This window comes from Thermobia domestica, chromosome 11, assembly GCF_964235325.1.
Source record: "Thermobia domestica chromosome 11, izTheDome1.hap1.1, whole genome shotgun sequence".
NCBI lineage: Eukaryota > Metazoa > Arthropoda > Insecta > Zygentoma > Lepismatidae > Thermobia > Thermobia domestica.
Genome location: NC_137464.1, coordinates 254,636,406 through 254,650,644, shown reverse-complemented (window position 1 = coordinate 254,650,644; position 14,239 = coordinate 254,636,406). Strand labels below are relative to the sequence as shown.

The following is a 14,239-nucleotide window of genomic DNA, read 5'->3' as shown; positions in this document are numbered from 1 at the left end:
TATTATTATTATTATTATTATTATTATTATTATTATTATTATTATTATTATTATTATTATTATTACAACATCGAGGTTACATAAATCATGAGGCTACGGTTTAAGGGATACGTTAAACCACATACACCCTTATTGGGGATTGAACCCTAGCCCATACCCATAGAAAGCATGCGTAGTAAGTACTTGGTGTGCTTCTGTTTTCGAAAAGCGCGTAGGGGACATGGTGACGCAGTGATAGAGCGCTTACTTCTGGTGCGTGGAGTCCCTTGTTCGATCTCGGGTCAAGTAAGTTTGTCGTGTCCGTGGGTTTTCTCGGGATACTCATGTTTCCTCCCACTTTCTTATTCCACCAATTGTTCCATCATCATTCACTTAGCCTGAAGGGCATAATCGTAGGACGTTAAACTGAAAGATTTCATGTAATTTCATTTTCGAAAAGTGTGTGGTTTATTCGTGCTATTTCGATTGAGTTTAACACCACATGCATTATGATTGGGTGGAGGATAACTGGGGTTAAGGAGTGTCTACTATTGTCCCTTCCCTCTATACTAATCAGGTACTTCCGAGGGGACACGGTAGTTTAGTGGTAGAGCGCTCACCTGTGAGTGTGTGGTAGATATCATCGTCATCATCATGTTCGTGGAAATTTTCCAGGGTTTTTCCTTTTCTTCCTACATTCTCATGTTATCAGTTCTTTCATAAGCATTCCCCTTCATAAATCATCCATTCTGTTTGTCAAAAGAGCAAAACTGTGGGACATTAACACCTCATTAGAAGAAAGAAGAAAACCTGGGCCACATTCGTTGGTTGGATTGAAATTTAGTGTCCCTTTGAGCACTGAAGCTATTTGAGACGTAGACCTACAATTTAACGTCCGAACTACATAAGTTCCAACAGAAATCGAAGCCGGGTCTCCAACATCAAAGGCTCGGACGCTAACTATATACCTACGAAGAAGCTCTCTGGGGGCAACAATGTTTTATTACGAAAATAAATTAGAACAAGACGACCTTTCTATGTCGCTGAAAAAGACATACTTTTTATTGTTCTATGTCCACGATCTATTCAACTAGATGGTTTTGCTCAAGGAACCACGAATCGAATTACATAAATGTTACAGCATGGTAGCGTGAGTCTCTGCATACTAAGCAGTTTCGAAGGTAAAGAGACGTGTGAGTTATATTTGGTTCACAAGGGCCCCGAGTTCAAAACTAATGTAAGTTAAACCAAACTCGTATGGCTATTAGTGTGTTGAATTAAAGATTTAATTTTCGCTTTTCCAGTTTTTTTTTCCGAAGTTAATATTTTGGTACTGATGACATGTCTAGGTAAGGTCTGACTATGTCCTCACATGTATTACATTAATTGTTGTATCCAAAAAGATATGCCTGAAATGTGTCATAGTTGGTCCTAACTACTGATTTGACAATTTGAACTTTCCTGCAATATAGAAACGACAGAGAAATGGTAAAATTCAGTAAACTTGTGTAAGATTCTTATTGTTGTTATTTGTGTTCTACGAATAATGAACATAGTTTTGTTATTTTTATAAAACAGTTTTAAAGCAGCATAATTCCTATGAAAATTCTTGCAAATTGATGTTAATGAATAATTCGTCTGATGAAGGCAGTAATATATTGCCGAAACTATGACACAAATTAGTAATATTTGCTTGATCAGATTTTATTTCCATTTAAGTTATGAAATGTGTAGTAATTTACGAGAAGGCTTACCCTTTACCAGAAACCACTCTCGTAGAAAAATGTAATTAAATTTTATCTTATTATTAGTATATTTATAAGACTTAAGTATTGACATTATCATACAGGGTGTATCAGAAGTAGTGATTCACCTATGAGTGATCAGTACGAGTACATTTTTATTATAAACAAGAATTGTAGGTACAGAGGAATGATGTAAAAATCAAGTGCTTTACAGTATCTAATCCCTATTCTCCATTTGGAGGTCCACCTGGCAGCCATTAACATCGATGCATGCCTGCATCTAGAGACGCACATTTCTGCACATATCTTGGCACATTTGAACGGGAATGTTAATTCCTGGGTGATTCGCAACTGTTTATGGGTCTTGCATATACCTTGTCCTTCAAATGTCCCCTTAAGAAGTCGGGAGAGGTGAGCTCTGGTAACCGTGGCGGTCACTCCACTGTTCCTCGACGACCAATCCATCGCCAGGGGAAGGTGTTATTCAAAAAGTCACGGACAATCCGGGCAAAGTGTGGTGGAGCACCGTCTTGCTGCCACCACAGTGTCAAAATCATCTCCCTCCTGCAACAGAAGTATCACAGACTCCTCCAGTAAGTTCAAGTACACCCAGACCCCTGTACACCGTCAAGCGTTACCCCACCCCAAACCATCACATCAGGACTCTGGTGATTATATTCAATTACCACATTTGAATTTTCAGGACGCAAGTACACACAATTATGACAGTTCACTGACCCTGACACATGGAACTTTCGTCCGTCCAGGCTATGTGGTTCTCGAAGTCGGGATTTTCCTCCACCGATTGTGTTTTTCAAGTGTCAGGCGAGCCGCCATCGTATAGTGTTGCCAACTGAAAAAAAAAGAAAGAAAAACACCATTACACCACAACACAAACAAAACAAGAAAACAACAGCATCAATCATACAGCCTAATCTACCACACCTAACAAGTGAGTGATTACTTCTGGGACACCCCGTAGCAATCTTTGCTTATCAGAGCAAGTTCAAATGTTACATTATTAGTTGATTAAAGTATTCTATCTCGTTATGTTTTTACGTAGTAATCACTAACATGATATCTGCAAAACAACCCAATAGTGTTCATAATTTGCATAAAGCATTTCGAACCATCATATTCTTCCTAACTGTCATCAGTAGGTTAAACATAAAAGTTCATTTTGTTTTTCAGTTGATGCTTCGGTACGCCCAGCTAACTCGAGAGAGCGTGGACCTGCTACTCGCCCAGTGTCCGAAGCTGACTCGACTTGGGGAGCTGAGCGGGTGGGATCTCCGCTCTTGGGAATGCCGTCGGCTGAAGGAGCTTGTGTTGCGAGAAAACTATGCATTACATCTTCTGTTCTATACACAAAGAGCTGTGAAAATCAGTGATATATTTGATGGTAATGTGAGTTCGGATGACGAAGTGAATGCATTATTTTGATATTAAGTAGTGTTTTTATGTGCGTCTCGTACTAGCTATGCTAATGAATGTGGTGTATTTTTTTCTTCCGTTCAAGTGATCCTAAGAATTATATTTCTTATCATGAGATGATATTGTTGACAGTGTTGTAAGGCAAGTGTTGTGAGTAACGTTGTTCTTGTATCGTTTTTTTTTTCTAAGTGTAGGCAGGTATGTGAGTTCGTTCAATTGGCAGCAAAAGTTGGTCCTTTGTCATTAGTTCCAATGATATTTTTTTTTTTTTCTGCTCGTAATGAAAAACTTACTCGAAACACCATTTGTACGTATAGTAAACTGTTCTAAATACGTATTGAGTTAATGTTAGAATCAAGATTTAAAAAAAAAAAAAAAAAAAAAAAAATCTGGTGTACCACTAGTGAAAATGCGAAACTGGTAACATTTGTATAGGATAACAAGTTCAGGAACCAAGCTGATACATGATCACAAATATTAACTGGAAGTAACCTTGGGATACGTCTAGACATGTGTAATTGCGGAAAATTTCAACATGAACCTTTCATCTTCCTCAGCTTTTTGTAATCTTGTACTGCAAATTTATCTCATCAATCTTTGTGATACATGAGGATCTAACAAAAGCCGCATTTCTAGTAATAAAAATATATGTAAAATACCTCAGTATTACCAGTAACAAGAGTTATGCTTTTGAATATTCGAACTTTTACCGAACCACTTTTGAAATTTTCTTATGCTCCGTAAAACTTTCTTGAAGGGTGCAGATATACTATACAGTTGTCATTGTGAGACTATAAAGAGTGCTAATACTCCATTATTTCCCGTTTCACATATTACAAATTTTTGACACACTTACACTAGTTTTTTTTCTATTATTTATTATTTTTCACACAAATCTTTTTGGAATTCCTATACAATGATTAGTCTTTACTTTTGCCTAAGATTTTGTAAATTAACGAATTTTTAAATTGAGTCGTTTTCTGGTAAATAGAAGTTTAAAAAGTTTTAAAACATTTGTTGTATTTGATTACTAAAACGAGTGATGTCATTTGATATGGTGAGTCTACAGTAAAAGTTTTTTAAGAGAGAGAGAAGCCACTGATGAAGATTTTGAGTTCTCGTTGAAAATTTCAGCAATTGAAAATGTGTTTTTATTTTAAGTTTAACGTCCCATAATTATGTTTCGAGGCTAGGAGACCATGATAATGAGCGAAATGGTGGAATGGTGGAAACACACACATGTTAGTCTACCATAAAGTTCACTTTGCGTGAGGTGGAATCGAACCAGCTCCCACCTTCTCTCCGCACTAGAAGTAAGCAATCTAGCACTAAGCCACTGTAGACCCAAAGACATATACCAAGGTTGATCCAAATTAATATGTAAATGGAATATGTGTCGAAAGAAAAAAAGCATATTCACCCAGTGATGTTATTCCTGGAGTATTAATTATTTTCTATGCAGAATGTGTAAATAATGTAGGACTAGTCTTTTTGTGATAATGATATAAACTCTTATTAGGAGAAGCAGCTCAACTCGTGTCGTTTTCCTTTCCATCTGTCGGTAGATGGCACTCTTCATCACTGCTGGCATTTGTTTTTTATTATTATTATTTATATATTAATTGTTACACTTCTTATAAATTTTCTGTTGTCTGTTACCTTTTAAAGTTGTTGTTTTAACGTTTTGTAGAGAATGAACGAGAAAAGAGAAGAGATTCTTATTTTACTAAGTACTATTTACTAAGAGTATAATTAAAAATTATATTTACCTTTTTAGTGCATGTATTATTCTGTTATCATCCTCTAATGGTCCTGAGCTCGTCATCTGGATTGATTGTCTTAAGAAGAAAAATCGAACTCCTTGTGATCAAATACCTTAAAGTTCGTAGACTCAAGGACGTAAAATTTCTAGGTTTTGTCCTGAATCTGTAGAATTTAATAAGAGATTATTAAAATCAGTAAAATAATCAATATGTAAACACGATATATTTTCTTCTTAGTAACAGTCAACCCAGAAAAAAAAATCAGGATTATTAAAGGTTTAAATATAGCACAATACAGTAATAAAACATGCTGAAAAGGTAAATTACAAAATGTTATATTCTTATATAATATTACGAGTGCGTACAATCAAAATTAAAACTTTTTACTATTTACAATAGTAGTGTGATGGTGTATAGAAGAGGTTGTAGTATTGCGTCAAGGAAACATTCTTACTAAAATAAGCAATTACATTTTCCAATCTTATTTTGCCTTTATATTTATTTATTTATTTGTTTTATAGAATTATTGAATATTCGTTGATCAGGGCTGTCACCTTTTTTTTTCCCCAAATCTTTTAGCTACGAACGAGGTGTTGAATAAATTTTGGGTAAGTAATGAGAATGACAGGCTTTAAGCTCTATCAGAAATACTTTATTCACATTTGTAATTAATAATTCTCTGAATGTACTGTGTTTTCTCTCCCTCTCCCTCCCCTTCCCATTTATCCCTTCATTAATTGATTAATTAATTACCATCAACGTTTTAATATCGGAAACTAAATTCTGAGACCCAACAACAGCATTTTTTTTGACATCATGACAGAAAAGGGGGGGGGGGGGGGGAGAGGAATGCCAGTAAAGTTAAGAGAGTATGATTTGCTAATTAACACTTTAATTAATGTATTTATTTTACAGCCTGTTCTTTTCATTACTTACCTTACCACACAGCTCTACAGCCCAGTATGAGCCTTGGCTTTTTCCACCAGTTGCCTCATCTCTTCTTCTGTCTCCAGCTGTTTGTTTCCAGTTAGCCACTTTCAATATTCGGAGATTCGCTTGGATATTGAGCTTCCACGTGGCTAAACGGCGTGGGGGACCCGGGTTCGATTCCCGGCGGGTGCTCATGTTGTTCGGATCCCACATTAATCAGTAGGTCCACGTCTCATATAGCCTCGTTACTGAACGGGACGTTAAACTAAAAGTCAATCTCTTGGATATTATCTATCCATCTCTGTTTGGGTCTCCCTTTTCTTCTGCTGGAAAATATCTCATTCCTGATCCTTTTGAGAAGGCGATCTTTTTCCATATGTTCCACGTGACCCAGTCATCTCAGTCTTCGTGATTTTATGTGTCGAACTATGTGCTTGTTTTTTCAAATTTCTTCTATTTCTGTATAAGAGCGTATTCTGCATTCCTCTCCAGTTTTAACACGACCATAAATCTTCCTTAATACTTTTCTTTCGAATACGCGTAGATTATTGTTGTTTTCTGTGGCGAGTGTCCATACTTCTAAAGCGTATGTTACTATTGGTCTTATGAGGGTTCTATATATTTTTAATTTTGTTCTTCTGTTTATATCTTGTTTTTCAGCAGCATGTTGATGCTGTGATATGCTTTGTTTCCTGCTTGTATTCGTTCTTTTTGTTCTTTTCATTATGTATCGAATACTCGCCGAAGTCTTAATCCATTGTAGCGAAAAGACGCTAGGATGAAAGTAGCAACCTTGATCACCCAAAATTCAACTTTTACATACCAAAAGAAAAGTAATAATTTTATCTAAAAGAGACTTCTGCTGTGTTTTGTATATATATATACAAGGAATGGATAAAAAGTAATGGCACAATTGTTATAATTTACAAATGACTGTATTAGAAGGGAAAATACGTTCTACATTCCTTGAATGTAATCACCCCCATGTCCACAACCTTCTGCCACACGATGGAAGGCGCCGCACTCCGTCAGCACGTTGTTCTCTGGCTATGTCTCGCAACGACCGCCCTACGGCATTGAGGATGGCCTGTCTGGTGTTGTATCGTTGTCCGCGAAGTGGTTGCTTCATCTTGGAAAACAGGTCATAATCGCACGGACTCATATGCGGCGAATATGGTGGATGTCCCAGAATCTCCCAGTTCCAGGCACGTAAAAGGTCCGTCACGGCGGTAGCTGTGTGACAGCGTGCATTGTCGTGCAAAATGATTGGGGTCCATGCCAAAAGATCAGGTCGTTTTCTCCGAAGTGCGGGACGCAGATGGTGTTGCAAGAACGTGCAGTAATATGGCGCATTCACAGTCGGCCCTGCTGGTACAGCATGGTGCAGGATAACCCCTTGGACATCATACGCCACTATCAACATCACCTTCACTCCTCCCTGACTAGGGCGCACAGTCTTTGGCCGAGGGGAACCGGGATGCTTCCATTCGTTGGATTGGCGCTTCAAACATGGTTCGTAGGATCGAACCCAGGTTTCATCAATGGTAACGATCCTGCCCAAGAAATTGTCACCCTCCCTCTGGTGGCGGTCCAGCAGTTCTTGTGCCATTGCGTATCTGTACCATTTCTGCACCTCGGTAATGACATGTGGAACCCAACGTGCTGCAATTTTGCGAAAACCCAGGATGTCGTTCAAAATGTGAAGCACAGTTTTATGGCACACCCCAACCTCTGCCGATAACTCACGCACAGTCCACCGTCTATCCACGTCCAGCAAGGATGCAAGGAATTGAATTGTCATGTTGTCCACTGGAGGTCGTCCAGAACGTTGGTGGTCTTCCACGTTCTGTCTGCCTTCACGAAACACTTTAACCCACCGAACTACGGTGCGGTATGGCAACGCTGCATCACCACAGGCTTCCCGCAGTCCCTGAAAACCACGTGTCACTTCAATTTTGATCCACGAACGCTGTTCATGTTTAGTGAACATTGTGTTTAGAGCGCTTCCACTCGCGATACCAATTTGACGCCACTGCTCTCGTTGACTGACTGACTCAACAGCGTTCCACTCACCTAAGTTCCTAAACTGAGATTGTCTTCCCCTGTGCTGCCACCTCGCGGTTCTCCGTCACTAGACTGGCGCGTGCCGGCAGTGTTGCCAGTACTTTTTATCCAACCTATGTATATATATATATATGACTTTTTTTATTTACAAGAGCGTCCGCAACATCTTTTCTGCGAATCATAATTTAGCACGTAGTAAAACACATACAATAGAGAGAGAGAGAGAGAGAAAATGAGGTATCTTGTTATACAGGGTGGCCCAAAAGTAGGTATACACCCCTGCATTGATCAAATATAACATTCTAGTTTATGGGTTTATTTGCTTGGCTCTTCCGAGCGTAAGGTATATATGTAAAAACATATTAAGACCAATTAATAAAGAAACTAAGTCTATCTGATGGATAACGGTAAGAAATGATATAAAATGCAATGAGCTGATCAGTACGGTACTGTATACCTACTTTTGGGCTACTCTGTATGTGTAAAGCACTCGGTATTGTGCAGTCTGCTCGCCAGCAGCATATATGTTTGTGAAATTGTGTGAAGTTTAGAAAGAGGAATATATAGTCATTCATGCAAAACTTAGAACTTTCTAAACATTTTTCATCAGTATTTAATATTAAGTCAAACGTAGTACGAAGTTGTTAAGCGTTCTCACTGAATTTATTTTTGGACATGAAAATATGGACTTTCGTAGCTTTTAAGTAGATAAAGTGTAAATTATCTTTCATTTATATATACAGTATATGATTTTAAATGACTTTCGAAAACAAAAAATGGAGGAAAATCTAGACTGGTGATCGTTTAGAAATGCATCAGTACTTCTGTCCTGTATTACTTGAAATAAACATGTTTATGTTTTATAACTGTATTTTGGAGCAATTATGTATTTATGTCAAATTTTAAATATTTTTGGAAGACCGATAGTGGTGGGAAGACCAAACTATTTATACAGGTAAACTTTCTTTTAACAACAGTTACTTTACATATATATATATATTTCAATTTTAAATAACTTTAGGTACGTGCCACTGCTAGGAAAAACAAAGTAACTTGGTCTTTAAAATAATACATTACTGAAAATACTTGTAATATAATTTATTTATATATTTTTCACAAGTAAATAAACTTTTCCCAGTAGAGTAAAATGGAGCGTTCAGAACACAAGGGAAACAAATAACATTAGTAAAGTTGTAAGAAAGAAAGACATAGAGTTTGTTCGGAAGCTTAACTACATAGAAAAGTTTACACTTAAAAAAAAATCTTATGAGAGTTATTTACATTTGGATATTAACCTTTTAAATTTTGAAAGGAGCTTCAGACAGACATCTGAAAGACATGTCAGACAAACAGACATGTCCAAAAAGTCCAAAAGCACTGAACGCTCCAAATCTTTCTAAATTCAGCAATTTCTATAATTTCACATTTTTCGTAAACCAAGAATGGCAAACTTTCACAGGTTACACTATATTTACCTCAATTTATTTTTTTCTCAGAGAAGGTAATCGTTTGTACAGTGCCCGGCAAAAGTGTCTTCTCATCCTGAGAATTTCTTATGTCGGTAATTTCAAGGAAGTGAGTGGTTCGAGAATAGGATTTTCTGTAACAAAAAGAACAAAATTCTTTCTAGTTGAAGCAGGACCCTCCTTGGACAACCACTAGAACAAAAGTTTAAGGGCACATAAAGCAGCTTGTTTCTTTGTACATACATTTATAGAAGTAATTCCCTAGATTTTAAATTAGTTTCTCCTTGCGTTACGATAAACGTAAGCACACCGCACGAAAAAATTAGTTACTTCCCATAGGACTTGCCTAATACCGCCTCTGGCCTGAATAACGGCCTGAGTTCTGTTTGGAAGTGACTCCACAATGTATTGGTGCTATGCCATGTCTTGCTTATCGGTAGATCTCGTTGTTCCAACAAAGTTTGTGACTACCTTGTTCCTCGTTTCACTCACTCCTCCGAATAGTCCCACAGGTTTTCAATGGATTCAGTTTCCATCTAGGGTCTAGTGATTAGGGTCCGTGTCTTTGGTGCCCAAGATTCCGGGTTCAGTTTCCAGTGGGAGAAAATTGAAATTTGAACCCGTTACGGTGGTTCGGATTCCACCTTAAACTATAGGTCCACCTCTCACATAGCTTCGATGCTGTAAGGGACGCTAAATTCCAATCCAACCATTCAATTGGATTTAACCTTAGGGATTTTGCAAGGCAGACAAAGTTCAATATGATCCCTGACTGTTCCCCAAGCTATGAGCGAATCCTGAGTCCTGTCAGTACAGCCGTTGTCATCTTGGAAGATGAGAATATTCACTGCATAGTCACCACTTGATTACTGACCATTTCCAAATAAATATGGCGGTTCATGTTCACATTCATGACTTAATGTAAGAGTGGAAGCAAGCCATGGTACGAAAAGCATTCCTAAATTGTTAGAACCTCTCCCGGCTTGAACCTCACACTGAAGTGCTTCATTAGTCTTTCGGTGCACTTGAAGCCTTACATCATTGCGACTTGTCGGAACACACTACATGTTTTCTGTTGTTGCAGCGTAGTATCTGGTGTAGCTTTTACTCATTGAGGTGTAGCTTTATGCTACACTGATAGGTGTCCAGTTTCGTGGTACTTGTCTTCAAATACCCATTGCATGAATTTCTATACGGAGCTCCCTTGTGACTGTGTGGACAGCGTTGAAGCCAGGTTCGATTCCCGGCGGAAGCTCATGGAGTTCGGATTCCACGTTAAGCTGTGGGCCCAATTGTCTTATAGCCTCGCTGTTGAAAGGGACACTAAACTCATTTATAGACTGCACCAATTCTTGTCGAATATGAAAACGATATTGTATGGCAAAGCATGAAACACATTCCTGTGGGTTAGAGTTGTCTTGTAAGCACAATTTTTAGACCGTTTTGCACTCACACGCGTGTACTACTATTTCATATAGAGACGTTGAAAAGTCTGCTTTAATACATCAACATTTACTATGTGCTTTTTTTTTCTCCATTCTGTCACATGTTTGCTTCTTCGACCCATCTTGACAAGCTGTTTCCATACAACCAACTCACAGTGGTTGCTGCAGTGGCCATGCGTCCATGGTGATAGCCCATTTACTCACGTGTTACTATCTATAAATGATAAAAATAGACCAAAAATGGATGATATTTTTTGTCCGGTGTGCTTTTTTACATTTTATCATGTAAATGAGGAAAGAAGCCAGAGGGATAGTAGTGGATGAATGTTTTGAAAATGATCAGGACACAGAAGTTACTTGTTGTTAGGCAGGGGGGCTATGACGCAAACTGCGTCATTGAAATATTTGGGGTGGTTAAAAATCTATATAAATGTGTTTGAGGGGGTGTAAAAATTAATCGAAAAGATTTTTTTTTTCATGGAAGAACACCTACGGATAGACAATTGAGGGGGGTTGCGTCATGGACATGAGGGGAGGTGGGCACCACTGTGTTAGGGGCACCATTTTATTACACTACAGCTGTGACTTCAACATAAATTGAATCACAATGAATAAACAGTTCCGAAACTATTGACAGAAGAACATTATAGGAGCAGCATTACTTTTGCTGCCTACTGCATAATTTGTAGTACTGTAAGATAGATCACTAATTGATGTTGTCCGTATTTATATAGAATTAGAGTAAATGTTACATATTGTATTTAAGATATGTAATGTGTTAATCTATAGTAGAAACAAATTCATTGTTTTTAATCTACAAATTCACCAATTTTGTACATATCAAATCTTTGTACGTATTTAATAGGTTGTGTGTAAATAGATTTCAGAGCAAAAATCACAAGCCGCAAAAGGTTTGGAAGAATTAAAGGAAATATGTAAATACTATTTTGTATAATATTGTCTATTGTATAATATTGTGTATGTAAGGTGTATATTATAAACGTTAACTATATGTTGAGGTGATGTGCTGTGATGTTTTATTAGTAATACGCTAGATACTTTAAGTAATGTGTTTTTTAAAACTTTATTTTAATATCTCACAAACGGGCTCTCAGTTAAATAACTTGGTATAGATTGAGTTCCTATGTACGTTCGTAACAAAGTTCAGTGAACAATTTATGTAGTCGTGTGTTCGATTCTCGGTGTGGAGTCCAGCCCTAATATCTAGGCCGCATGACATAAGTGTAGTGCGAAAAACTAAATAAATCCAATGCAAATCAGTAAATGAACACAAAATGTGCAGAAATTCTTTTCACAAGACTAATGATGAAGACTAGAGTTAATTTTATGCTTACCACACTGACATAGGTGAACACAAATATATATATATATATATATATATATATATATATATATATATATATATATATATATATATATATATATATATATATATATATACGAGGCGCATTCGGAAAGTAACTTCCGATTGGTGACTACGCGTGAAGTAGTGGGGACAACGCTACCATCATTGCACAGACGTGTTCGGTAGATCATCAGTCTGCATCCCAGCCGTGGTAGAGTGAAGGTTATGTGATCACTAGTTCTACTTTTGTAGTGTCTCAAAATGTGTGCTGCAATAGAAAACTCCGCCAAGTGCGAGGTGCGAGTTGTTAATACGTTTTCTTACGGCAAAAGAAAATATTCGGCTGCAGCTATTCATCAGGAACTTTGTGCTGTGTATGGACCAAGTGTGATGAGTGAATGAGTTGTTCTTGAATGGGTTCGTTCATTTAAAAGTGGATGAACAAACATTCATGACGAAGAGAGGAGTGGTCACTGATGAACTCGTTCTGAAAATTGATGGAAAAGTTCGTGAAAATCGACGTTTCACAATCTTGGAGCTTTCCGATTAATTTCCACAAATTTCCAGGACTGTGTTATATGGTCTCAGCACTTTAGTGACAATGAGGAGCTGAAAGAAGCGGATGCGGTCACAGGCTGGCTCAAGACACGGTGGGAGATTTTTATGCTGATGAAATTTCGAAGCTAGTGCAGAGATATGATAAATGCTCGAATGTTTATGGAAGCTATGTTGAAAAATAGAGCAAAGAAGTAGTTTTCAGATGTATATAATAAATTCTTCTTATTTACTTTGGTGTTTGTTAATTTTAACCAATCGGAGGTTACTTTCCGAACGGCCGTCAAGGGAGCGGAAGTTAATGACCTAAAAAATATAGAAATATACCTATAAAATGCTCTAAAGAAAGTCTGGAAAAATTACCTAAAAGTTGACGATTAAATTTGTAACTGTAACTTTAAAAGAATACAACAAACGATATGGTTCCGGACTTTTGATACACCCAGTATATTGCATATACAGGGTGTTACAAAATATTGTCTCAATATTTTGGGAATAGATTCCTGACATCAAAATAAGAAAAAAGTTCATATGGACCTGTGGTCGGAAGTACATAGTTTCGTAGTTATACGGTGCCGAATACGTGAAAAAATGAACTTTAAAGGTCCATAGATCCACTACTATAGAACTTATCGTAGTCGGGTCAAGACATCACTGAGGAACTAGTATGTAAACTATCCAAATATCCATCTTTCAGGACCTCTGGTACTTGCACAATCATTTTCAAAGAGGCTGTTTGGGAGTACTTGATCACTCTCCACCTACCTCTCGAAAAGTTGATGTGCAAATCCTTGAGTATTCTTAAAGATGGATATTTGGATAGTTCAGATACCAGTTCCTCACTGATGTCTTGACCCCACTACGGTAGGTCCCATAATAGTGGAGCTATTAGCTTCTAAAATTCACGTTTTCGTCACCCTATAACTCCGAAACTATCCACTTTTGAGCACAGGTCCATGTGAACTTTTTTTTTTCTTTCTTATTTTGATGAATCTGATCCCAAAATATTGTGACACTTTTATTTAACACCTGTATTTATATGAGAAAATGTTTCTAATATAAAATTTGTTCATTCAATTTGTGATGAATTATCACAAAAGAAATAAAAGTGCTGTAATCACTTTTAGTACACGTTTCATTAAACTAAAAGCGAAAGAAGTAGAAAAAATAAATAAATATCATGCGGTACCGTATTGATGTTTAGTTATGCCTTCTTCGGGATCCTTTTATTTTTGATCACATAATTTGTAATGTATATGTGTCGATGCGTCTGAATATATATTATACTCCAGTGTCTCATATTAGATATGTCCTATTCTACTAGACTTGGTTTAAAAAAAATTATTGTTGTAAAATAAAGCATTGTTACTTGCCTCGCAGGTAAATAAAAAGAGTTGAGAAGCATTTATATTGTTTCATTTAGAGTATGAAGTTTATGTTAAATTCTGTATTAAAATGTTTTGTTGTTTCTTATATCCTTATTATTAAGTGT

General features: G+C 37.0%; 1 protein-coding gene and 1 long non-coding RNA gene across 4 annotated transcripts in view; one reads left to right on the top strand and one right to left on the bottom strand.

Moving 5' to 3' along the window:
- LOC145664948 (uncharacterized) overlaps positions 1-14,146 on the top strand; it is a 38,927-nt gene extending 24,781 nt beyond the window's left edge. For all 3 annotated transcript variants that reach the window (XM_081732077.1, XM_081732079.1, XM_081732078.1), the window contains exon 7: positions 2,916-14,146. In XM_081732077.1, coding sequence (XP_081588203.1) covers positions 2,916-3,167 — 252 coding nt within the window. In that variant the 3' untranslated portion in view covers positions 3,168-14,146. The remainder of the gene's footprint in view (positions 1-2,915) is intronic.
- LOC145664949 (uncharacterized) overlaps positions 1,873-14,239 on the bottom strand; it is a 36,660-nt gene continuing 24,293 nt past the window's right edge. Inside the window, exons 2-3 of the long non-coding RNA XR_014127539.1 lie at positions 4,928-5,084; positions 1,873-2,577 (exon numbers count right to left, since the gene is read on the bottom strand). This is a non-coding gene — a long non-coding RNA (uncharacterized LOC145664949). The remainder of the gene's footprint in view (positions 2,578-4,927; positions 5,085-14,239) is intronic.